The sequence below is a fragment of the Lepidothrix coronata genome, unplaced genomic scaffold, assembly GCF_001604755.1.
Source record: "Lepidothrix coronata isolate B3197 unplaced genomic scaffold, Lepidothrix_coronata-1.0 Scaffold135, whole genome shotgun sequence".
NCBI lineage: Eukaryota > Metazoa > Chordata > Aves > Passeriformes > Pipridae > Lepidothrix > Lepidothrix coronata.
This window is the reverse complement of record NW_016690315.1, coordinates 378,913-405,508: the sequence shown is the minus strand read 5'-3', so window position 1 is coordinate 405,508 and position 26,596 is coordinate 378,913. Positions and strand designations below refer to the sequence as shown.

At 38.4% G+C, this 26,596-nt stretch overlaps 1 protein-coding gene across 3 annotated transcripts in view; it reads left to right on the top strand.

The window, feature by feature from the left end:
• Positions 1-7,695: 7,695 nt before the first annotated feature.
• The window catches only part of APOO (apolipoprotein O), a 30,687-nt gene continuing 11,786 nt past the window's right edge, over positions 7,696-26,596 (top strand). For 2 of the 3 annotated variants that reach the window (XM_017827143.1, XM_017827144.1), the window contains exons 1-7: positions 7,696-7,755; positions 12,057-12,164; positions 14,473-14,592; positions 17,259-17,313; positions 18,336-18,431; positions 20,840-20,931; positions 26,220-26,327. In XM_017827143.1, the coding sequence (XP_017682632.1) occupies positions 7,708-7,755; positions 12,057-12,164; positions 14,473-14,592; positions 17,259-17,313; positions 18,336-18,431; positions 20,840-20,931; positions 26,220-26,327 (627 nt within the window). In that variant the 5' untranslated portion in view covers positions 7,696-7,707. Of the gene's footprint in view, positions 7,756-10,270; positions 10,290-12,056; positions 12,165-14,472; positions 14,593-17,258; positions 17,314-18,335; positions 18,432-20,839; positions 20,932-26,219; positions 26,328-26,596 lie in introns of those variants that run through there. The other variant, XM_017827145.1, reaches the window with a different exon arrangement.

Below are 26,596 nucleotides of genomic sequence, written 5' to 3'. Positions count from 1 at the left end.
TGTGTCCTAGAATTTCCTAAACGTACTTCAGGATTAAGCACATGTAAGGTTGGGTGTTGCTCCTTTGTGGAAAATGCTTCCAGAATGGAAGCAGTAGTTGAAGGTACCAGACAGGGTGGGTTTTAATGAATATGAGGTAAAGGAATGGAAAGTTGCCAAATCAGCCTGAACAAATGCTGTGGTACCAAAGAGCAAGGAACTGTAGGAGGACTTCCTGGCTAATGAGTGCTCTGCACAGAAACACAGGATTATGTCCCCAAAAGGACGTTTTGCTTCCAGTTTTGCCTCATAGCTCTCATTCTCTCTGAAACAAATATGCCCTCTTCATTTTTGTGATCTTCTGTTGAGCTTGAGAAGAGCAACATGTTGGCTGCATGGACACTGCATGGACCCACTGTAGTGAGTCAGTAAGAGTAAAATGAAGAGGTGACTGGTGAATTGTATGGAAAGGATAATCTAGAAAATGAAAAACATTTAAGGCTTTTCCCCTCAAAAAGGGTTTTACTCGAGATTGAACAAGTAAAGCCTGAAATGAAAATCTGCCTTCTAGAAATAGAGTAATAAATGTTTTCCCTTCCACTCTTCTATTACATCAAATGATGGTGGCAGCACCAATGAAGAAGAAATCTGTGTGACTCTTCATGTGCAGTTTAGCTCTGTCTCTCCTCTTGTGCAGGATCTGCAGCAAACCCCTGCAGAATTTTCTGCTGTTCTTCTGGTCCCCAGGATCCTGTAAGGCTTCAAACCCCAGCCTAATGGCTTAATGGGGAAGCAAATCCAAGAGTTAACCAAAAGTGTAAGTATGGGCTTCACTACCCAAGTACACAAATTCTCAATGCCTTGTACCATGTGAGATGTTGCACAGAAGGTGGTGGTACCTGCTGTGTTCTCCAGCTGCTCTGTGTGTCTGTGTAAGTTCTGTGGACCTCAGTGTAACTCCTCTCGTTCTTACAGTGTGTGTGGATTAAAGCATTAAAATGCAATTTCCTAACAGCAAAAATGAAGACACTAAAACATTTTTGGTAATAGACTGTGATAATCATGGTATGGTATATGTATATATAGTAAGCATATAATACATTGCACTTCTCAGTCAAGGGAGAGCTACATCATGTGCCCTCGTAGAAAGTGAAACATAAAATAAAGCCCTTCAAAAAATGACATCCTAGAAGTCAGTTATAAGTGACAAAAGTAAGCTCAGCATGTCACTGTTGTTTATTAAGGAGGCAGCACAGTAAAAGAGGGAATGTGTACCTTTAATTGGAAATTATTTGACAGACCTAGAAACTGTCATTTAGGTAAATAATGTACTACATTTAATATATATATTTATGAACATGGATTTATAGGCAAATGAGGTAAAGGTTTTCACATCATCTTGCTAGGAAATTAAGGATTACTGTGAAAATAATTTTTAATGTAAAAAAAAATGATGCGCTAAATATGTAAAGACTGGCAACAGATGCAAGACCTTTCACCTTTTAGCCTCAGTTGATTTCCAAGATGTATCCTGCTCAACCAAAATCTGAGCCCAACTTTAAAAGGAGTTGGTCTTTTTTGTGGTGGGTGCTTAAGGGCATCAGAAAGGTGTTTGTGTTCTCTAATACTGGTAGCACCTATCTGTGCTTTAGAAGGCATTGCTACACCAAGTATCTCTGTTGGTGGTATCGACAACTTGTTAACAGAAGAATTATTCACTGGAGATGGAAGGAGTAATTGAAAAATGTGGAATCAGAGCTGTTGATGTCTTCAGTGAGAAGCCAAGGATTTGAATTAGGGAAGGAATGTCTGGCTGTTTAACAGTGGTGATATCAAAAATGAATAAATATGCAGTTGTATAACTCTGGGTTTTTTGCATGATATGTTTCTGTTTTCTACCTGTCCAAGAATATAGAATCTTTATTTGGAAAGCACTTAGTGTATTTTGGATGCTGTCAAAATGTGACAAACCTGGTAAGACAACAGGTGCTGAAATTCAAGTCCTGGTTTACCCCAGATGTGAGTGCAGCAGTTGAAGGTAGGTCATTGGGAAAGCACAAAGAGCTCTGCAATGGCATCTGTCCTTAAAATTTAATTTGCTTTCTGAATGTGTGACTTCAGACCTCGTAGCTGCCAATAGAGCACCTCTGAAAAACGTTGAGAAACGACTCACCTTAAGTATAAAAGGAGAAAGCACAAGGTAAGTTTCACTTCAAATGAAACAGTATTGTTAAATATAAAAATCTGTTAAATCTCTCCTTTTATTTTTCAAGGTAGGAAGTGAATAAAGGAGAAAGGATGAAAGAGTATTCTTATGGCTATGCCAGTTACTCCCCCTTCCCAAAGGCACTGTGAAAGGTCCATCATCACGCTCTCCTATAAAACCAGTTCAATTAGCTGCTTAACAAATTGGTGCTAAAAGTGACAGGAATATGAGAAATGGATCATGTGCTTTGGAGGCCAACCTGGAAAAGCTGTGTACCTGCCATGTCACCTCTGACTGAGCTTTGTGTGGAGCTTTTAGAGTGCCAGGCTCACAGTGTTAGGTGAAGCTGCTTAACTGATGGTTGAGTTTACTGAAGCCCTTGTGGTTATGTATTTTCTATTAACTACATATTTTCAAAAGAACTTGAGAGATCTGCCAAACAGCATTCTTTCAACTTAAAACAGTGCAGACAAAAAGCTGTAGGAGGCAGAATAGCAATTTATTTTATAAAGACATAAAAAATACTAAACAGACTGGCAAAACTGTAGTGGCAAGTCATGGTATTTAGAAAAGTATTTTAGGGAAAAAAATGCATGGAAAAAATGAGTTTTTTTCCATATTAGGTTTTTTGTTTGTTTATTTTAATAGGCAAGAAGTTTTACCAGGAAGGAGAACATCAAAACAAGCCAGCCTTTCAGAATTACAGTATTTTCCAATGATCAGTTTGAGTAGGTAACTGCACTGATATTTAATGGGCAGATGTTACAAACTCACATTTTAACAGTAATGTGCAACAAATCAATTTTTTTCTATCCTTAAAAATCTATGGCAAATAACTGTAATTGCATTGCTAATAAAGGACTGTTCTTATCTCCCTGACCAAAAAATAAACCATAAACAAGCAATCTAATACAACATTATGAAAGCTTATGGCTAAAGCAAAGCAAAGGATTAGAGATCAAGTTTCTTAAATTGTATTTTTGCCTGGGCTGACATAGTTTACGAACTGTGGCATCGCTTTCAAGCTTCTCTGAGCTGCGGCTTTCTAAAGAAAATGTGTCTTTCACGGGTGTTTAGAAAAGCCAATTACCAAAGAGGGAGAAAAATACTGGCATGCAAAATAGAACTGAAATTTGATAGATGTTCTTACATTAGAAACAGCCAAGAGTCAATCATGCCAAAGCTCTTTATTCTGTGGCCTCAGCAGCAGAACCTTCAGCGCCTCTTTAAGCCTGTCTGACAGTGTTTTGGACTGTGCATAATCCATTATGGCATATATTATCCTTGTCCCAGGGAAATTTTGCAGAGACAACCTCCTCCGGCATAAGAGAACAATACACCTACGTGAAAGCTGAGATATTTGTATTGTTCTTCTCTATAAGGGTTTTCACATTCTTTTCAATCAGTCTTTTCAATAATTTTAAAGATTAACTTCCACGTTAAAGGAAAAAATGCACTAACGATGCCAGAGCTAATAAAATTATTTGGATTAAAAAATTTTCCGAAACAACCATTTGTTCTTCAGATATTTATATCCGTGTTACATAATTGTATCAATAATTGCTGTATAGCTACTGAATATGAATTAATAACAAAAATATGTATTTTTATCGTATACACCATTGTATGTACAGAAACAATTAGATTTTTCTTTACTATTCATGTACCAAACTTAAAAAGAGAATGTATTTGAAATATTCTTACATCTGTCCTCTGCAAAACTGGGGAACAGTCAATCCTACCCACAGCCTGGGACTTGAGAATTCACCAGAGCAGGCATTGTTATTCACCTCGATGCCATCACACCTCTTGTGGGCTCTCCTGTCATTTTGAGCTTTGAACATTTTCTTTCTATAACTCCTCAAGAATTAATAAGATGCATCAAGAAATGCGACTGCTTTGCAAACTCCCCAGTCGCTCCTCATGTGCTCAGAAAACTGCCATAAAATGCTGCAAGATTGATTTTCCACAAACAGTTGCCTCACTCTGGCTGCTTATATTCCACAAATATAACTGACTGTGCAAAGCACAGTGCAATGGAGAAAGAGGCCCGTTAGTGTTTTTCACTTGCTGGTCACTTACGTACATTTTAGGTATAACTCTTCCTTGCTAAAGAAGGAATCTTTATAACCAAATCCATGATAAAATATTGTTATTTTCTGTTATCCTGTAGTTTGGGTACTGAAGCTCATCTCATACCATTTGTTCATGATATTTCTGCTATCCCATTAACTTTGCAAGCAGCCTGTTGAGAAGCATTGCCCGGTTCTGCAACATGGTGGTTAAACATCCCCATTAGTATGGAAAATACTTGTTTCTGCTATAGCTGCTTTTATCAGGTCTATAAAGAGACCACAATAAAGAAATGTAGGAATTTTCTTTAAGAGCAAACAACAAAAATTATCATCACAAAGAAAATGTAAGGTTATACAAGGGTGCTTATCTCATCTACCTTTCCACAATGCTGCTCCTGATAAACTGTTTTCTACCATATTCTTCAGGTGCTTTACATTTTGCATGAATATTATTTTAATAACATTTTCCAGAATTAATAAGGTGCTGTTCTGAATATTCTAAAATCAATATTGACTGTTTTAAATTGTTACAGTATTTTTGGGACCAGAAAAAAATCATAAAGAGAAGATCTGTGTTATTTTCCTGGTGTGCCTATGTGTCTCAGTTAGGAGTGTGGGCTTCTCTCCCAGTGCCAAGGAGGAGGAGGTGGTGAATGGTTGGACGCAATGATCTTAAAGGTCTTTTCCAACCTAATGGTTCTATGATAGAGTGCACTTTGAAGTGGAATTCAGCTGCTGTGAACCCTCTGGTGGAGCCATGTCCAGCCCATACTGAGGCAGGAGAGGCTTCTATGAGGTTTCCATCGTTAGGCAGCCTGAATCACCCCTTCACTACAAGGCCTGACAGAACAGCCCCCCAGCAGAACTGGGATGGCAAGTCTATGGCACAGCCTATGGAACCTCTGTTTTCCATACATAACAGTTAATCTAAACAGAGAATACAGACTAATGTTTGTAATTATCTTTGTGTTTTAAGCTTCAAGATAGTTTTTTCACTGCTACCTAAAAATTGACAGTAGTCTGTAAAAGGAAGGCACTTGTTTGCATTGGAATGTGGGGTTATGTGACCGAGATAAGTATGAAGATAAATAAATGTGAGGATAAATACCTTTTAAAATGTTAATAAGCATGTTGCGTGAAGATCCATGTAACTGGTCAGAAAACAATGATACGTGAACATGAAATAAGTCACCTCTGTAGATGGACTTACTATTTTCTTGGTAATGTTTGTTGCCTTGCCATTGAGTGCTGTGGAAATTCATTAAACACAACAAAAGGTGGAAATTCCTGACCAGAAAATCAGAAGAAACAAAGAAGCAGTTTACTAACTGGCCATATGAGAACAGATTTCCCATGATTTAAACCAGAATAGAGTATTGCCTTGGTTTATCTTATCACAGAATCGTCTAGGTTGGAAAAGACCCTTAAGATCATTGTGTCCAACCTTTGGCTGATCACCACCTTGTCAACTGGACCATGGCACTAAGTGCCATGTCCAGTTGTTTCTTGAACACCTCCAGGGTTGGTGACTCCACCACATCCCTGGGCAGTCCATTATCTGATAGGAATTTAGCACTCGTTATTTCTGATCTTCATCTCCCACTGAATAAGAAGTCAGACAGTGTGGGATGTATGCAAGACCCTTCCTCAGAGCAGATGTGAGCAAAAAAACTTGCTTCTGTTGCTCAAGTGAGCTGGGAGATGCTGCAGGGGATGCAGAGACCAAGGAGTGGAAAAATACAGAAAAAAGGGGTACTTGCTTTTATTTTTCTTTTCAATTTAATGAGATTAGAAAGGCACAGAACTCTGTGCATACACTAACCCCATTGTGCTGATTTTGGCTGGGGAAGAGTTAATTTTCTTTGCAGTGGCTGGTATGGGGCTGTGTTTTGGATTTGTGCTGGAAACTGTGTTGATAATACAGAGATGATTTTGTTATTGCTGAGCAGTGCTTAGACAGAGCCAAGGCCTTTCCTGGTTTCCTACTGCCATGCTGGGCAGGAATCTGGGGGTGCATAGGAGGTTGGGAAGAGACACAGCTGGGACAGGTGACCCTAACTGACCAAAGAGATATTCCAGACCATATGACATTGTGCTCAGTATATAAAGGAAGAAGGAAGAAGGGCAGGACATTTGGAGCGATGGTGTTTGTCTTCCCAAGTCACTGTTATGCCTGGTGGGGCCCTGCTGTCCTGGAGGTGGCTGAACACCTGCCTGGCCATGGGAAGCAGTAAATGAATTCCTTGTTTTGCTTTGCTTGTGTGTGCAGCTTTTGCTTTTCCTATTTAACTGTCTTTATCTCAACCCACGACTTTTCTCACTTTTGCCCTTCTGATTACCCTGTTCCTGCTGGTGGGGAGGTGAGCAAGTGGCTGCATGGTGCTTGGTTGCCAGCTGAACTTAAAACATTAGAGTAGTTTGTATACTGAGCATGATGTCATATGGTCTGGAATATCCCTTTGGTCAGTTTAGGTCACCTGTCCTGGCAGTGTCTTCTCCCAAATTCTCATTCACCTCCAACTTTCTAGCCAGCATGACAACGCGAAAAGCAGAAAAGGCCTTGACTTTGTTAATAATACTTGATTTTGTCAACAATAGCAAAAACATCTCTGTATTATCAACACTGTGTTCAGCACAAATCCAAAACACGGACCCATACCAACCATTGCAAAGAAAATTAACTCTTCCCCAGCCAAAACCAACACATCCATCCAAATTATACTGGCAGTGCGACAGAAGGGCAGTGAAGCTGGTGAAGGGTCTGGAGCACAAGTCCTGTGAAGAGCAGCTGAGGGAGCTGGGGGTGTTTAGCCTGGAGAAAAAGAGGCTGAGGGGAGATCTCATCACTCTCTACAACTACTTGAAAGGAGGGTGTAGCCAAGTGAGGGTTGGTCCCTTCTCTCAGGCAACTCATTACAGGAGGAGAGGACATAGTCTTAAGCTGCACCAGGGTGGGTTTAGGTTAGATATTACAATAAAATTTTTCACAGGAAGGTTAATTATACATTAGAATGGGCTGCCCAGGGAGGTGGGGGAGTCGCCGTCCCTGGAGGTGTTTAAGGAAAGACTGGATGTGGCACTGAATGCCATGGATCTGGTTGACAGGATGGTGTTTGGACATAGCCTGGACTCGATGATCTCAGAGGTCTTTTCCAGCCTAATTGATCCCGTGATTCTGTGCTTCTGATTCTGTGATTTCTGAGTATCCGAATCTCCTTCACAAACGCTGCGAGGTAACATCCCGAGCCGTGCCAGCAGGTCTAAAGACTGGTGTGCATGTCCTTTCGGCCCTCGGGCACTTCACCTTTGCCCCACATAAGTCCCCAAGGGACACTCCTGCACGGCAGGTGCCCAAAGTGCCCAAACCGGGACGTTCCCCGTCACACCGGGCGGCGGCAGCACGCGCGCGCCGGGCGGGGCCGCCCCTCCCCGTGACGTCACGCCGCCATGACGTCGCCGCTCCCTCCCCGCCCGCCCGGCGCCGCCATGTTCAAGGTGAGGGAATCAGGGATCGCCCCCGGTCCATCCATCTATCCGTCTATCTATCCCCCGGCCCCGCTCCGCCGGCAGCGCCCGCGGGATCCCGCGAAGGGGCCGCGCCGGGAGCGCTCGGCCCGGGGCGAGGGCGACCCCGGAGCGCGGCCGGAGCGAGACTCGGGGGGGGGGCCCCCGAACCGGCCGCGGGGTTTTGCCTCTTAACCCTTCACAGGCTCTTGGTTCTGCTCTCGCTGCAGCCGCTTAATCGTCCTTTTAACGCTTCAAACCCGCGTGCCCTCCGTGTTGCAAGGGAAGGAACCGCATTGCTTGTTTAAAGTTGCTTCTGGGGCACGGCGGCGCCGAGCTGCCTTACCGCAGAGTCTGGGTTCGTGCGTGCAGAGCACATTCCGTGTTTGCAATTCTTATTTTAAGGTTGCGTCCAGCACCTCGGAGCTGTGTTACCGCAGAGTTTGGGTTCGCGCAGCTGTCGCGTGAAAGTCACTTGAAAGTGACAACTCGGCCGTGAAAAGTGTCCCTTTGGTGCGTGAAGGTTGTCAGTGAAACCTGCGAAAAACACGAGCCGGGACTTTTTGTCTCAAAGGTCTTTGCCTCCGATAAGAGGAGCCCCAGATCCTTTCAGGCCAGAAGCAAGCTGTGTGCTTCAGTCAGGTTGTTGCCACGGCCGCTCGAGAAGCAGGAGGGTTTTTTTCTTAAAAAAAAAAAAAAGGTGATGCTTGATTCTTTGTATTCATTCTCCTAGGTACTATTTTCTGTGTCAAATCTTGATAGTATATATCAATATACTAAATATACTAATGTAACTAAAACACAAGAAGTTCCACCTCTGGGTGAGGAAGAACTTTTTTCCACTGAGGGTGGCAGAGCACTGGAACAGGCTGCCCAGGGAGGTGGTGGAATCTCTCTCTCTGGAGACATCCAAAACCCACCTGGACATGTTCTGTACCACCTGTTCAGGTGACTCTGCCTTGGCAGGGGGGTCGGACTGGGTGATCTCTGGAGGCCCCTTCCAATCCTAACAATTCTGTGATACTGATCTGCTGAGCAGACTACAACTGCTCTGCTCTTGTTGCAGCTTCTTTTTTCTTGTGATAGTTGCTGGAATTGTTTTGTGAGGATTTTATATTGGAATCATTGACAATTCCATAATTGATACTGAATTGTCATTAAAGGGGTTATGTGTGAACCTGTGAGTTTAGGCACTATGCATAATACTATTATTTTTATGCATCGAAGTTAGGCAGATTTAGGTGCTTCAGGCCAACATGATTTTATACCTCTAAGAGCAAAATGGGAAGGTGGCTCTTTGGCCTTGGTATTTGTGCTTCAGGGACAGGAGTGCTCAAGAGTTTGGGGTTTGGTTTTGTGTTTTTATAGTTGGGGTTGGGAAATAGGAGGAAGAACAGAAAAAGAAGAGAAAAATGAAGTGGCTTTGTACATTAGGACAAATATCAGCCTTCTCAGAAGTATGCTCAAGGTTTGTTTTTTTTTTCCTTTCTGTTTTTCCTTTCCCACCTGTTTTGACAAGGTGACAAAAGTCATAAATACATTGAGAATCCACAGACAAGAGGAAGAAAAGAAAAACGTTCTAGTTAATCTTTAGCCCTTTATATGCCTGTTTGAGAACTAATATGGGATTTATGCTTCCCACAGACATTTTTTAGTTAAGAACTTAGAGAAAGACACTAAAGCAAGACAATAGAAAATAAAATATCACAGTCTTTCTCCCCTCCTTCTTTAGGATAGAATTTGCTTATCTTGTGTCTGAAGATAAAGCTGAATTCTTCAGCTAGAGGGAGGAGTAAACTTAGTATCTTCTTTACTTACGGTAACTGCAGAGCATTGTCAAGAGAAAAGAATGTCGGGTTTACTCTTTTGATATCAATGGAGTAAAACAGGCAGGGAAGACACATGTCAGTCAGTCAAAATGCTTTACTAAACCAGTTTAAATGGTTTAGGAATACGTGGTTAGTATAGAATTAAGAAATGAGATCCTGAAGGTAACTTTGGAAACAAAAAGTGCAGCGGTTGATCTTTCATACTCCCAAATAAATATTTTCATGTGTGCGGTACTTCAGCTTCAGTTCCGTCTGTCCCATAGCTCTCTGTAGCTGATGTAGAGGACCATTACAGTATGTCCTGAACAGCACATTTAAGGAGAGATTCAACTTGCACTTTTAGTGATTAATTTCATTTTGTTAAAACACAAAACCAGTGGAAAATGTCTGCATTTCAGTATCTTGATAATATAAATGGTTGACATTTTCGGTCTGAGTAGTTCTATGATCACTGATACCTGTTTGTGAAACCAAGGTGCTTCCATTCTTGTGCTCTGCTGATTGTGTCTTTATATAAAAATCTCAAATATTTAAAACATTTGGATTTACGATTTCTGCTGTTGACAGCACCATTTACACTGTTTGAAAACATATTTCAGAATGAAAATGTATTTAGATTTTTGCCTTTTCAGTGACAGAACAATTGTGCAGTGAAAAAAGGAAAGATTGAGGAAATAATCTCTACAGTTACTAATGGTTAGTAGTGTTCATGTTTTTGTCTTGGCCAATAGAAGTATGTGAAAAGTGTTTAAACAAACACCATGAAAGATTATTCCTGTCTTTTCTTAGCTGTGAAACAGCTCATCCAGTCATTGTGGTGTTTCATTTATAGTGCTGTAGTAATGCATCCATAAATTCAAATAAGGAAAAACTTTTATTTTAAGCAAGTTTTTCCATACCTTTTGACCCAGCAGATCCCTTATGTCTTCCTGAAAAGCAATCCTGTGACCTAGTTCTTGTGTGCTGGTTCTCTACACATAAATGAGAAGGAAGTTTGACAAATGTATAGTCTGAGTTTTAATTTGAGGAGGCTCTTGGCTACATTTAATAAACATTCTATCTGCAAAGCAGTGGAAGAAAGTTAATCTGCAAATGCTTATCTGTGTACAGTAAGATGATGTGGTCTGGATAATTTTAAAGCTATTTTCTAACAGTTCTGCACTGGACAGGAAGTTTCAGAGCAATTGTCCTGTGGCAAGGCCAGTTATCATCATCACAGCATGAAGGATGTATTGGTCTGACCAAGGCTTCAGTGTCACAAGCAGCTAGGTCAGTGTAATGGACCCTTCTACTTCTGAAAAGGTAGAGGGTTTGCTGCCTTCTCCTTTTTCATCCCCTCCTCCCTGGCCACACCGTTCCTCTGGTGCTCGTCAGGCTGTTTTATGGATGGGTTCAAGTTGCTAACCCCGCACAAAGCTCTCCGCTTCTCTTTCAGGACTGACCTTTTCCCAAATTGCCGAGGTGAAATTGCCTCACGGTGGAAGCACCTGGCCAGCAGAGCTAGGGCAAGGTGAGCAGCAGGACTTCTGGAGCCTGTGCCAGAGCAGGGCCAGATGTTTCTAGTTTGGTGTTAGATCCTCTCACCTGTAACCTGATACAGCAAAACACTGGCTGTTGTAACTACACTTTCCCCTGAGCAGTAACAGGAATGTGAGATATTGAAAACTTTCCCGTTTGAACTGCCATTTCTGGAGTTATACTTTGCTGTTAATAAGGATGTCCAGTTGTTGGGAAATGCTCACTGGGCATTCTGGATTGCTACCCAGCTCAGGTTTTCATCTTCTGTTTTTTTTTAAGTTGAAGCAGACTTTCCCATTAAGAAATACAGTTTAGTGTAGGTCCTGAGTGTCAGAAGAATTATATCCACCTTCCTCGTGGTGGTTGTGTTGTGTGACTGGATTGAATCTGAAGTATTCAAAAATAGTGAAGTAATTCATGTTTCTCACAGAAAAGTAGAAGACATTCCTAAAATTCTTAGAAAGCAGTGATTATGCTCTGATATTTTCAGCTGTAGGTCTCAATCTTTTCTTGAATCTAGATGCAAATACTAACTAGAAGTAAAATGCTGAACGAAAAAATTGAAGTGTTATAGGTATTCACAAAGTTGCTTATAATATGAATATATTCTTAGTATTTATACTGAGAAAGTTAATAAAAATTTTGGTTTAAAATGAGAGAAAACAAGATGTTTTTTAGAGATGAAAACTGGTAAGATTAGCATTTATATTTACTGTCTCCTTTAGCCTTAGGCTTCTCCAAATACCATCTGAATAATTTAGGTGTTACCATTTGTGTGCCTGAGATTGTGTACTGCTGACACCCCCTTTCTCCTAATTTCTAAGCTTATTAATATGTCGCTTTCTACCATACATAGGTACTTAAACATTGTCTACATGGATGTGTTCAAACGTTGCCATTTTGTTTGCACCTAGTGATGTCCTTGTCTCCCTACAATGTTTCCAGGTAATTCGGCTGGGGGCCACCCCTGTCACCCTCAGCTTGCTCTCTGTCCAGGTTTATGCTGCTTCCTCAGAGAAGACTTCCAAAAAGGAGTTGCTGAAAATTGAGGAGGTAAGTGTGGTTAGAGCCTTAGTGCTCTTTTATCTAAAGAATTCTGAAAGACATTATGTATTTAGGTGCATCTCTTCACCTTTTGTATTCTTGCCTTTAAATTTGCTTCTCAATTTTCCATAATAGAGAGGTCTATATAGTTCTGCTTCTTTTACCTAGGAGTTGCATTTGATGTCCTTCACTTGATAGCATCAGGCTTGTTTGTGTGTAAGATCTTTTTCCTACATTAAAGCTTTCTGTTCTTCATTCAGAAATTACGTTTTTGTGTTTGTAGATTTACTTGTGGTTGTACTTCAAATACACAGGAATATTTTCTTTGCTTTTTGTCCAGATAACACTATTTATTTTTTACTGTAAGTACTGTTGGGAAATTCTAATAAAATTTTGTTTATATTCTCCACTAAAACAGCAAATCAAAATGTTTTATTTCTAAAAATATCCTCTTTATTTTATGACCAAAATTCTTGTCTGGCAATGTTTTGAATCTGCTATAGTAGCTTACAGAATTTTACCAGTTTTCCTTTCTTTACAGCATTTAGACCTAAGCAACAACAAATACAATAAGTAGTGGTAATAAATACCTGTCACCTTTTTATTTCTCTAAGATGCTACAAAAATCTTGGTTATATCACAAGTAGAGCTTTAAAACACCCTGTCAAACTACAGGCTCACCAGCATTGTTGCACAAGCTTTTAAAAGTCTCCAACATTAAAAAAAAATTAAAATAAGTAGTTCATAACTAAATACAGCTTTATATCCATGACGGTGTGTAGTTGTTTAAAAATTTCCTTGAAGTACTTCAATCCAAGTCGTTACATAAGCAGTAGAACTGAATTAAACTTACTTTTGTGTATACTTAGGCCTTTTGGAGTTGTCTGCGTGGGCAATTCACTTGTACAGTGTGAGAGGATCAATAATTGAAGTGGTCTCCTGGTTTTACCCCAGCCCAGGCTTGGGCTCACCTCATACCTCCGCTGTCATGAGTCAGTCCTGAGGCAGCAGTGAGCACTTCCATGTGTGCTGAGTAATTGGCTTGCCCATCACCTCCAGCAAAGCACCATGTGCAAGCCATGGAGTTTTGGCTGCCTTTCTTGCCATTCACAGAGTATTAGTTTGGATCTCTACTGTGTCAGCTGTCTAGTTGCATAAAATATATGGGAATTTCCCTATCTCTGAGGCTTCTGTCCTTGTGCCAGACATGGCTGTTAGATTGTCCAACAGGATCCAAGTTCAACTTGTGACTAGGATTGCAGGGATGACTAGATTTCACAGGGAAATGAGACTGAAAATACTTGTCTTTTGAAGTATTATGGGAAATCCAGCTGCATGAGCTACCAAATTATTGGCCAGATTCTATGTTGTTATATATTTTATTATGATTAACAGCTTTTTTGTTGTGATAGAGATGCAGTTCTTTTCCAGCTCATCATGAAAAAAGGGCTAGCTACACTACTTTGATGCAGCAATATTTGTAAACATCAGTTTATAATGAACTACTAGATGGAGTATAAATGTGGTATAAAATTTAAGCTCTTTATACTAAACATCAGCATGGTATTTAAACTGGTAGAAATTTTAACAGATTTTGTTTTGGTCTGAACTTTGCTGTTCATCTTCAATAGTATAGACTTTGTGGGGTTTTTTTAATGGAATAGAATTTTAAAAATGCTTAGGTAATCTTAATAAATGTCATGCTAAACCCCAAATAGGGTGGTTTAGTATTTATTATGTGAGGATGCCCATTGCTGGTTACAGCTCCTCTTTGCTCAGCCCCAGAGTGCTCTTAATGCTGTCAGTTGCTGATGTGGTTAATGACCACAGTGTAGGGATGTTGTACCATTTTCCTGCTCAGTAACAAACATTTGTATCAGATACCTTTGTTAGAAGCTGCTCAGGCTCTTTATTGATGTCTTGTGTGAATATAGAAAATGATAGATTATGATTTCTAGTACATTTACTATGTTAAGTGGGAGCCATAAGTGCTGATTAAGGCAAGAAACATTTTTCATAATTACTTTTTGTGTTCTTATTAAACTAGTTTAATATGAATTTATAACTTGTGACTTGGATCATATAGCAGCTATGAATGAATTGCATAGCAGTTAGAAGTCATCTTCATCATAATTATGTACTGTATAATTAAACTTTGCTCATAATGGTTGTCTCACAGCTGTGTGAATTTTTATTATGCATTGTTTATGTAGTAAGCACAGTGTTAGATGTTCTCTGCTTAGACTGTTCGTGCCCTCAAGACCTACTTGCACAATTACACCTTTGTTGTTAACCTCTTGTTTGCTAATATTCACAGCTGTCACTCTACTCCTCTCCAGCTCGTGAGACTAAATATGTGGAGAATCCACAAACTGAATTGGAAGAGGGGGTTTCACGTTTACGACATGCTATGGAGCCATATACAGCCTGGTGTCAGGTACAATGGTTTATATCACATCTGGTAGGGGCTCAGTGATAAGGGTCGAGCTGTGTGATTTTTTTTTTCTTTGTTTTTCAGAGTTGGAATTAACAGGTAGCAGCGAAGTAAAAGTTGATAGCTGTAAAAGCATTTTTCAAAAATGCCGCATTATTTAAAGTTTTCTGCATTACTTAAAATTTTCCACAGTTCAGGTCATAAATGTTTACCCCCTTCTCACACAAAACCAGTGGTTTCTTTCTGCTAATTTTTGGAACTAAACCCCTGTTTTTTTTTTTTTCATTTTGTCTCCCTCCAAAAGAATTAAAATTAACTAAAGTGTAGAATTGTTATCTGAAATGACCTTTCTGCGTAAATATATCTAGGCATGTCTGGATTTGGTACTGTCCTGTGGCTGAGGAAGACAGGAGAGTGATAATCAAATTTGCAGTTTCCATGCTCAAGGAGAAAGCCTTAAATTATCAAGAGGAGCGGAAATACCGAGTTACCCTCACTGCAACTGTGACAAAACAAAACTTTGCAAAAAATATATCAGTATTTGCTGAACTGGCAGTGGTAAACCTAATCCCCAGGCCTTACCCCAAAACTTCCTCATACATATTTTATTAGGCAGCATGTTTGTAGTAAACAGTCATTAAATACAAAAATAGTCTCTGGGGCAGATAATGAAACCAAGATCTTTGTAATCAAGGCCTAAATTGTTGGTATTAGATTGCAAAGTCCTAGCATGGTTTTCTTGCTCTTTCCTGACACAGCAAATGTCGAGGCTTACTTTGGAAGCAAGGGCATCCTTGCCATCTGGTTGCCTTTTGGGAGATTTAGACAATTCTCTACTTTGCCCTCTGGTTGTTGTGAATCCTCTTAAGCTGCAAACTGCCCAGTTCTCTGTAGAAAGCCAAGCTGTTCAGATCAGGGTGTCCTTTCTGCCTGGAAGTTCTGTGTGGTGGTACTCACCTCCTTTAACAGGAATGCAACATTTTTTCAGAGGTATTCAGTGTTAGTCTAGTGATGTGTTTCTAAAGTACCAGCAGCAGGAGCACTGGCTGCAGTTTGGAAGCTGAAGGGGTTTTTGCACAGGATAGTTAGAGCTCTGACCTCCTGAACACATGGGTTCTGTTTGTTGCCTGTGGTAACCTTAACCAGGGAATGAAATTTGAGAGCAGGGTAGTTGCCCACTAGGACTGAGGGCAGGTGAGCCCTGAACCTTGTTTTATGTCTCACTGGCCTGTTGTCATCCTATTTGTTTTATTTTTTTTTTGTCTGTGTGGTGATCATTTACATAAGATGTGCTCTTCTGCTCACACACAACAAGCCACTTCCTGGCAGTGGTTTACTGACTCATTTTATGAAGCAGGCATGTCAGCTTTATGTGTTTGGGATAATTTTGTTTGCTTAACTGTAGTTAGAGGTAACTTTGTTTTATACCACCTCCACCCCCTGGTACGTTTAAGAAAATAATACTGAAGTGTGTCTTAAGTTGTCTTTAAAATTAAAAACATAACCTAGGATAATGAGAATAAAATTGGTTATGTTCGTACATCCATTTTACTTTTTCAAAATTACTTAACTGTAGTGGAAATTCAGTTCAAAACTCAGGTGTAGAAATGAGCCAGTTATGTTTCAGCTGTGACAGAAGATTAGACTTAATTAGTCTGTGGGGTCTTTAGACCAAGTTCTTTTTAAATTGGCTTTTAATAAGACCAACATCCATTTAGAGTCATGTCACATGTGACATGCTAACACTTCTTTTATTTTCATGACAAATTGGGGTTTTTTATGCCACTCTCGCCAGTGAGGAAATGAAAGTTCTAAAAATATTATCCCCATGCAGTATCCTAAACAAATGCTTTCACTTCTGTACAAATGCATCATAGGTGGAACTGTGAGACCATTCTCTGCTTCATCTTTGGCATGTATGTTTATGAATTTGTTACCTAACTTATAGACAGCCTTACACTGTCCCTCTGAAGGATTATTAGCATAAATAACAATTAGCAGGGTTCTTTCTATTGAGATTTTTTTTCTATTTTGGTAAAAGACAATGTGGATTCTTTTACTTCCTGCGTATTTTCAGTCTGAAAAAAATCTAGAACTAGTCTGTGGGGTTGGTGAAGAGTTCTTTGATTTACTTTGGACATTGTATGGACATCTCATTTTCCAAGTCACTTCAAAAATACAGTTTTGTTAGCCTAAGATAGTCTCCTGGAAAGTGGGATTTATCACCTTGCAGAGTGAATCACATATCCCCGTGAAGTGCAAGGAAGGATTTATTGCAGTGTTGGACTTCTTTTCTTTGCATCAGCTCAAGTATCTTTGCAATACCAATGTACACTGAGAAACCTGAGCTAATTCTGAGTTTCAGCTACCTGATTTTAATAAAACATTGAGATTGACTTCTGCATTTTAAAGTATTATATTTCATCTGTATCCAAAGACTAGTTTGAGACAAATCTGTAAGTTATGCCGAATGTAACGTTGAGCAAGCATAGCCCTCCAAGGGAAGGGTGGAAGTGGGAATACAAGGAGTTATTTTAGTGACTCAGGACTTTTTTCTTTCCTGTTACAGGGTTTTTTTCCCTTTCTTTGTCAGGTCAGTTTCAGTCTGTAGTTAATATTTTACTTACTTGGTATCTATTTACCGTTGTTCTCTTTTTTTTTTTTTTTAGGATCTTTATGCCAAAGCTATGCCCAATTTAGAAAAAGCTGTTGAGCATGGTAGAGGTAAATCAGCTGAGTTTTCTTAACTAGCAATTTAAAATGCAGGACTGTACTATATCTTCTGTTAAAAAAAAATTCCAGTAAGCATCATTATATGTATGAGTTCTAATGCATTTACTTTATTTGCACTGTGTGTCTGTTTAAATTTCCTTTGTGGGTCACTTAGGACACTACATTTCTAAACAATTAAAATTTGAGACCAGCATCTGTGTTTATCAATGTCACCAAAAATTAGTTATGTAGGAAAATAAAGGAAAAAAGCCTCACAATTTATTCCCAGCCAATAGTATTTACATGACTCAACCTGGTAGCTGAAACTTCCTGTAATGATTATAACTTATTGCAAACATTAGGTCTTTTGTTTGTAATGTTTAGCCTTTTCATTTTGGTTTACTTCCATGGATCTCCAAAGAATTTTGAATTAATCCAAAATAATTTGTATTTGTTTTTTATTTTTGTAAGCATCCTTTCATAATTAGGCTTACCAGGACTGAGCATGGATGCTACGTAGAGCTCAGTTCAGATACTCCACCTCTTTTCCTTAAATTTAGCAGTCTCAGTCTTTTGAACTTGTTTGTATGGAAGATTTTTCATAGTTTTCCATTTCCCATCGGACTCAAATCTTGGAGTGAACTTTGTTTATGCTGTGTCTTTCCATTGCTCTGTGATTTGTTTTTTGTACAGTGTTTTACTGAAACTAATTCCTGTTAACATGTAACTGTAAAATTCCACTTCGCAAAGGTTTTTATCACTAATTTGAAAAAGATATGATCGAGATGCAAAAGAGCAAAAGCTTCTATGAAAATTGGTGAATACAATATGATGTTCAGTTTCATTCATGTGTCACTAGAGAACATCTCAAAGGCTTTGAATTTTATGCCAGCAAGTCTAAAATGGGCATGACAGTTAAATGTGTTTTGATAACTCTTTGTGTTTTGTAACAATTACCAGTGTCTATTGATGATTCCTTATCACAAACACACTTTCACATTACATTAAAGCACTTTGTTCTGACTTCTTTTCAGAGGGCTATGAATTTCTCCAAAAGCCGCCTGCTGGATTTTATCCAAGACTTGGTGTGATAGGTTTTGCTGGAATTATTGGATTGTTTCTTGCTAGAGGTAAGTGGGAACCTTTTGAACTGGTTATGTTATGATTTGGGAGAAGTAGTTTATTAGTGGGTTTTAAGGTACTAATTTTTAATTGTGACGACGAGATCTGACTTAAACGTACGAGCTGTACAAATGTTTCTACAATGTTCCTCCAGCTATAAGGAAATTTAATGTAAAAGGTGTGTAATAACCATCAATTACTGTTTTATGAATGCTGTATTTGTTACTGCAGTTTGTTACTTTGATATTTCCCAGTTCTAGCTTAGTATGACAAAAATGGGAAAGGATTAGTTTGGGGTTTTTTCACCTAAAAATCTTTTTAATTATTTAAGTTTTTGATCACATATGTTACTGTAGAAAACTACAGAGGAATGAACTATGGTAAAATACTGAGGTTCCTGAACTATGATGTGTGTCCAATCAGTTGTGTATTCAAGTTCCTTGTGTGTCCAGGCACAGAGCTGCTGCAGGTGGTGATATTCAGCAGATACACTTGTGAATTCTGGGTGTACTATAGATACCTGCACGTTTTGCACTATAGAAAAGTGATACAGGTAATTTCATCACATTTGTTGAAGGAACGTTTTTGCTTTCATAGAAAGAAACATTAGTTTAAGAAATGTTAATTGTATTTTATGTTTGTGTTGAGATGTTCTTAATACAGTGAAGTGAAGTAACACAAGAAGAAAACTTGTAGGTAACAACTGTGAAATTGTAGAATTTAAATACTAGTGAGGATTTGCTTTAGATAAAAATACACCTTTGTGGGACCTGAACGTGTTGAACAAACTGTAAGTGTGTGCTTGGCTATGCAGAAATGGAAAGTATTCTGTGAATATATGCACTTCTCAAAATATTTAATTTTCCAGTGAAGATTGTGAAAACAATACTGTTTTTTTCCTTGCATATTTTTTTTAAATGAAATCAAGTTCTCCAACTTTACCCTTTGAAGTTATTTCTGTTCAAATTCCTGCTTCTCAAGTTATGTGATCATGAATGTGATCAGCTTCCATTAGGACTGTAGCAAAATGGGGACAGAGGGATAAAGTGCAGTCTTGGAGCTGGAACTGAAATATTAGAGGATCCTAAGTTTATTAAAAATAAAGATACCTCATAATAAAAGTGATTAGTGAGGAGCTATAATTTAAAAACTTTTTTTCTGGTTATGCTTTACAATACTGACTGCTATTTCTAGAAAGTATTCAAACTGTAGAAGTGCCCCTTAATTTTGATGCCACAGAAAGGTAGAACCAAATGTCCTCTTTTTTTCATCCCTTCCCCCATGGTCTCACTGGAAAAATTGTCCTCTGGAAAGGTGCAGATAAAATCCTCCAGGTCTAACCATAACACCTGAAGACACAGCTGCCCACTGAGTAGAAAATATGGTATTCAAAGTTTAATCCTATAGATATTGTGCAGTCATTCAGCTTGATTTAAAATGCCATTGAAGATAATTATTTTAACCTTAATTTGCATATGGAGTGATGCACTTCACTCGTAAGAGAGAAGCAGTAATGTCTTTATTGATATAAAGCAATGATTTAACAGGATTTGATGGCAAGGTACACTTGGTACTGCACAGAGGACAGGGTCAGACAGACCTATCTGGGGAGGATCCTCCTCTTGAGTCACAAGGTTCAGAGATGACCTCCTTGCTTTCCAGACTCCTACTTAGAGGGGTCGAGGTGCAGCTGGGTCCAGTCCTAGTCCCAGACTTGGTCAACAGTTCATGTCCGAAGGATTATATGTGCACAATCTCTCTAAGATACAATCTTAATGAAGCTTACAAAGTTTAGCAAACTATTAGTCACTTACTGAGGATTTGTTGCAGCAAGGAATCTCTCAGTATCGAGGACTAAGGGATCTCTGCAGCAGGTGTAGCCTTGAGAGTGGTCCCTCAAGGGGAGACCCTGTCGTGCAGCCAGCTACTGTGCAGGAGAGCTCAAAGGACTCTTGGGCTGCTCACTGATTACAGGGTAAGATCACAGAATCACAGTCATATTTGCATCCTGACTGCAGGTCTTAGTTTCTTTCATATTTGACTTGAAGTGAATGTCAGGCAGCAGTGCGCTTACTCAAATTAGCCCGTGGCTGATGTGTTGCTGCCTATCTCCCCTGAACCCACTTTGAGCTGGATGCAGCCACTGACCAGAGGCATCCATGCAGTTATAGAGTAGTTTTCACTATGGAAAGATGCTAATAAAAACATTGTCTTAAAAAAGCTAAAAGAATAATTACTAATTAGGGTAATTATGTTTTTTAAGAAAGCAGTAGGACTGAACAGAAAATATGCCAAACTGTATTTAAGAAAATTGTTTATAAATAAAATGTTAGGGTCATTCAGCTGTCTTGGTTAATGTATACTCTAACAATATTTTTGTTTGTTTGTTTGTTTTTTGTTTTTTGTTATGAAACAGGCTCAAAAATCAAGAAGTTGGTGTACCCTGTGAGTCTTATGGGTATTGCTACCTCCATGTATTACCCTCAGCAAGCGGTTGCTATTGCAAAGGTCAGTGATTATAACTTTCTTTGGAGAAGTGTCTTTTATTTTGATTATTGGCTCCTTGCCAATAATTAATTTCCCTTCCTTTTAACTGGTAGTCATTTTTGAAAGTCATTTCAGTGTTCTTGGCACTTTAAAAATTACAGTTATTTTGTCAAAGCACGTACAGTCTGGACTGAAAGACAGTCAGACATCCTGTTCCTTTTAGTGACATTTTTTTTCCTGACATCTGCAGTAGTCTCCTCTGTTTGAGGAATATAATTTCCTTTCTTAATCTCTAACCTCAAATAGTATTAGCATAAATATGCTTAGTGAATACAGTTTGTGTGTTTACTTAAAATGCTAAGGAAGCCTGAAATATCTTGAAAACAGATGAAAAGAAACAAAAAAAAATCTATGGAAAAATGATAAGAACAACATTTTGAGATAAACGTTATCAATATTTTCTGGGTTTTGTTGATTAGGGTTTTAAGAAAGATAGCATGCACATTCTGGAAGGGGATAAGAATGCTTCTGCATAATTATGGGATGCCATCTCTTTTTACAGATTTGTTGTTCTAGGCACATAAGAAGCATGTTAACTTACAGTTGCTTAAGTGGGTTTCCTGTAAAAGAAAGAACTGAAGAGACCAAACAGTAGCCCCTACTAATGTCCAGTTATGTGCCTTGCTGTACACACTTAGTTGTACTGGCAGATTCCTCAGTTCTCAGCACATTCTGTTTGCAATCCAGCTTTTAACCACTCACAGTGCACCTATTTTAATGTGTCAGAAATTCTTTATATTTCAGCCTTTGTAAATTTGCCATCCAGTTATTGGCCACTTGTGAATAACTCTGAGATGTCAGAATGATAATATCACATTGTCAAGAACATATGATGTTCTTTGAAAACTAAAAGGTCATTGACTTAGGAGGAGTCAAAACTGCTGTGTCTGTACTCTGCCAGCAGGGTGATACTCTGATCTTTGATGGAATCTTTTTTTAGTGCTCCCAGGATGCTCTAAACACATATAATTCTGCTGACTTATTCTCAGAGAGTGGAAATTATGCAAGTGGCGGGAAAAAAAAAAATCAAAATTTAAGAAGCTTAGACATTTCTGTTGAGAAGTGTGTATTAAAATTCTAGTTGCCTTCTGAACAATGAAGCGGGAAGCGATTGAACACTGTTCAAACTGATGTTATTGTTTTGAAAGAAGCTCAGTTCAGTCTTAACTATGGATTTGCTACTAACAGCTTCACAATACCATGTTTATTTTATGAGAACTTTGAAGTGCATGGTTGCTCTTTGATTAATTCACAGTTCTTAGTTTGACTGTAATGAAAAATCTGATAGGAGATTGGAATAGGTTTAGCTTTGTTGACTTGGTCAGGACACTAGACATATGAATTTGGAAACTTCTGTGGGGAGAGTGATATCCTAAAGACTGTTTTGGTTCCTCTAATCTCTCTTGCACTTTGCTTTTCTTAAAAAAGCAAAATTTTAAGCATATCCGATCTTACCATCCATAATTTTTATGCTTTGATCTGAAATTGGAAGCACTTTCTTCTCTTATTATTTTGAAATGTTTCATAGGCCTTTCAGAGAATTTCTGTAAGCCTAGAAAGGGATATCTGCAGTACAGGGCTCACTTGCCAATTTAATAAAACAGTGCGGGAAATATTCTGGAACATAAGTTTTATTTTTTAATCTATTTTTTTATATTATGGGATCTTTTTATTTTTCTTCCACATTTAAGTACTTCACCACTGCTTTTTTATTTCAGTCGTATAATTCATTTGGTCTTGTGTTGTTGTTTATGTGGTAGATTTTTTTCCTTCCCACTTTTATTTAAGATTTTCCATTGGAGAGTTGGAAATAGATGCAGCAAAATATATTTGCAGTTGAGGTACAACACTTGGTTCATCTAGAAGTAAACCTTTTTTTTCAATTAAAGTGATGACTTGCTAAATGAAGTTACAGCAATGAGTTCATCATTGGTAATAGGTAATTTACAGACACTAATCATCTAACTGGAGGCGGAAGAAATGCATAGACTATTATTTTTTTCCCCCTAATAAAACACAATTTCTTAAGGGATTTATTTCCTCACTGCAAGTATTACATTAATTTTTATAGCTTTGAACAAAAGGTCAGACTGTATATGTGGTAAGGAAACTGAATTTAAGACTAAAGTTTGTTTTTTTCTTTGAAACTTTAACTAGTGCTTTGAAACTGTATATAATATATTCAAAATATTTTGTATTTACTGTGGCTTATCTTTCATCTGGAAAAAACTTTCCATTATGTAGTTACTTATATCACTCTATCATTAGAATTAAATTTTGTTCCTTGTTGTTAGAATCTTTTAAATTTCCTTAAGTACTGTTTGTTATGCTTTCCTTCTTCTTGAAAGGAAAAAAAAGCTTCCTAATATGCAAGTTTTGTTTCTTCGACAACAAAGCACATTATTTCTATGTCCTTTGAACCTATACCTTGCCCAGTTCAGTCCACAAGGTGTAAACAGCTGTACTGGCACAGCTGGGAGCATGACATGATTCCAGGAGCTGTGGGTTGGAAAGAAGGAGTTGGGGTTGTTTGATCCATGTTTACTGCTGAACGCTTGCAAAATGGCACTATGACTGCTTAGTTAACAGTGTCAATGTACAAAAACCAGTGCATTCCCAGTGTAGTTTCTCAACAGGCAATGTAGATAGAGAATGCTAATTATAATTCTGTATGTATGTAATTCTGTATAACATACAGCATAGTCAATACCGCATGATTATGGTCCTATGTGGAATTAAAATATGGAAGCTCGTTTCCATGCACATTGGGCCTTGGAGACCACTTGTGCTACCCCAGTAGTGCCCAGTATGGGTGTTCGTGGCCCAAAGTGACTTTCAAACTTTCAGAGTCCCTGTTGAGAACCCCTGCATCTGACTTTTGAACTTGTTTGTTCAAAATTTGGCATACAAACTTACGGTGTTGCACTGGACAGTGATGGTATTTCAGCGTGTTGTAATTTAACACAAACAAGCTGGAAATCATCTTCCAGAAATTAAGGATTCCAGGAGACTGAATGGAACAACTTGTCCTTCTTTGAAAGGAACTGTTTGTATAGATGTTTGAATGAAGACTTTGAACAATTGAATGAACTGTTTGTTTTGTTATTGTTCCTGTTACTTTTCCTGGTTGGAAGTGCCACTACCAAGAATAGTGGTGGCAACTGCAATACTCACCTGCTTCCTCTTCAGCTGCTCCATGGGAGGTGCACAACACAAGCCCAATGTGTGACTTGTCTTGTCTTCATGAGAGGATACATTTGGTAGTTATAAAAATGTCTTGTCAGTGTTCCTGTTGACCTTGACACTTGCACTTACAGTCTGTCTAGAACTATATTTTTCTACCCATGTGAACTGTGAAGGTGTGTGCAGGTCCTGACTCGTGGCAGGTGTGCAGTGTTTAAACATTGGTTGTTTGGGACAGAGTAAACTGTCTGGGTTGCTGTACCTTGTAGTGTAGCTACTTCACTCCAGCAACATGAATGGCTGGAATTTCTCATTTTGTGGAATTCATAAATCACTTGGTCATACGACTCCTGTAATAACAATATTTTTAATTTTGTACTGTTAGGCATTTTGTGTGTTTTTAAGTATTTTAATGGACTACTTTTAAGCAGAAACAAAAAATGGCTTACGCATAGTTCTTTTTTCTCATTTGATGTTGATAGCTGTGCCCTCAGTAACAGTGCAGACAAAAAAAAAAACAAACCCTTTTTTTATTGTGGTTATTTTTCAGTCCTGGGAGGTTTGCTCAAGGGGTCACACTATCTTTTCAGATGAGCCAACTGGTTTGTTGAAGTGCTTGAGAATGAAAAATCCTGATACTGAAAAAGAAAATAACTACCTGTACCTGTAATGTTTGAATTGAGCAATTTTAGAGATTTAGCTGGTTCAGTTGATGTGCTTTTTTCTGATGACCTTTATCACCTTGAACTTTAGAGAAAACCCAGTGCATCCTACAGACTAAGTACAGCTATAATTGTCAAATATGGTGACAAACAGGCTACTTTGTGTTTAAAACAGCCCAGATTTTGATTTTAGTTGTGACTTGGAAATGTAGTTGCTGATTTGGGTTTGGTGTTTTTTTATTTATTTTATTTATTAAATATTTTTAAAAATTTATTAAATAATTTAGAACATGGTCTCTCTCCAGAATCACATCCTGTACCACTGTGGCACATAACTGGTGTAATCAATTTTGTTCAGACAAACTGCCCCACAGTAGAACCCCTTGGCACAGGGTGTTGTAGATGCTAAAAAGTTGCACTTCACTTTGAACCCCATGCAGAAAGTTCATAGGAGAGAAATTCCTTGGGCATTGTTACACACATAGAAATCACCTCTGGCTCAGGAAATCTCTGAAATGATGGAGACTAGAAGAAACTTAAAAATGTAATTTGAAAACTTTTTCAGAGACATCAAAAAACTGTTTTAGAAACATTTGCGCGTGCCCTGTTCTCATAGTTTGGGTTTTCCAGCTTTGCCTGCTGTAGGAGATAGGGCAATACCTTCTTATTTATTGAGTTCATAAGTTCTTTTTAGTTTAATAGCTGTTTATGTTGGGCAAAATGTCCATTTTGCTGTTCTTTATTTGTAAGAAAACTGAAAGGGAGTATAGGCCTGAGCCTTGCAATAAAAATGTTCCATATCACGTAAGGGGCGGGGATACTTTTTATTAGACTTAGGGATTTTTCCTGTTATCAAGTACCTGACGGTGTAATATAGCACACACAGTCTTTCCTAGCTGTGTTCTGAGAGTTGACAGCTGGTTATTTATTACAGCCATCTATCAGCAAGTTCTAAACAGCAAATAAAAAGAAATAAAGGGGTACTCCTGCTGTTTGGCCAAAGCAATAAAAACATAAAATTGCAAAATAGTGACAAACTAAGTAGGAGTGGGTTTTTTTGATCTTTAAAATGAGCACAGTCAAATTAAGAAATGATTTGCATAAGTTAATTCTGTTGAATGTCAAATACTATGAAAACCAGAATTGTTTCCGTGCAGCATCATTCCACTCCTCTTTGTATAGATATATTTTCAGGTAGTCTTCAAATAGTTTTATAGCAAGTTGGTTTTTCTTATTTCTCATGTGTCATCTTTTTTCAAGATGTTTATTAATGCTGTACACCCTGAGCTTGAACAGAAAGAGTTACACATCTTGTGTTTTTCAACTTCTTCCACTTAAACAAGAAGCAAAGTAATGTTTTTCAGATTGTTAAGTTCATGCTTTCTAAAACCTTCTGTTTCAAAGGTTGCTGGCACACAGCTGTATGATTGGAGTCTTCAAGGATATATTGCTGTAGAATCTCTTTGGAAGGATAATCCTAAGAAGAAGAAATCTGGGGAAAAAAGTGATAAGGTAAGAAGTGTGAGGAACTTGATTTCTGAATTTACCACTCCCTTTTCAGACAGAAATTTTACAAATAATAGTGGGGTTTTTTCCACTGTGACTTGGCTTTTATTTCTGGATAAAAATATTTCATTCTATCTTTCAAAGCTGTGGAAAAATATTAAGCTTATTTCAAGTAAAACTTTCAGAAATGCTGTTTGTAAGTTTTCTTTAGTCTAATCTGATACAGGTAGGCAAACAGACTTCTAGGAAATATATGTACATAGCTTAGTGAAGCA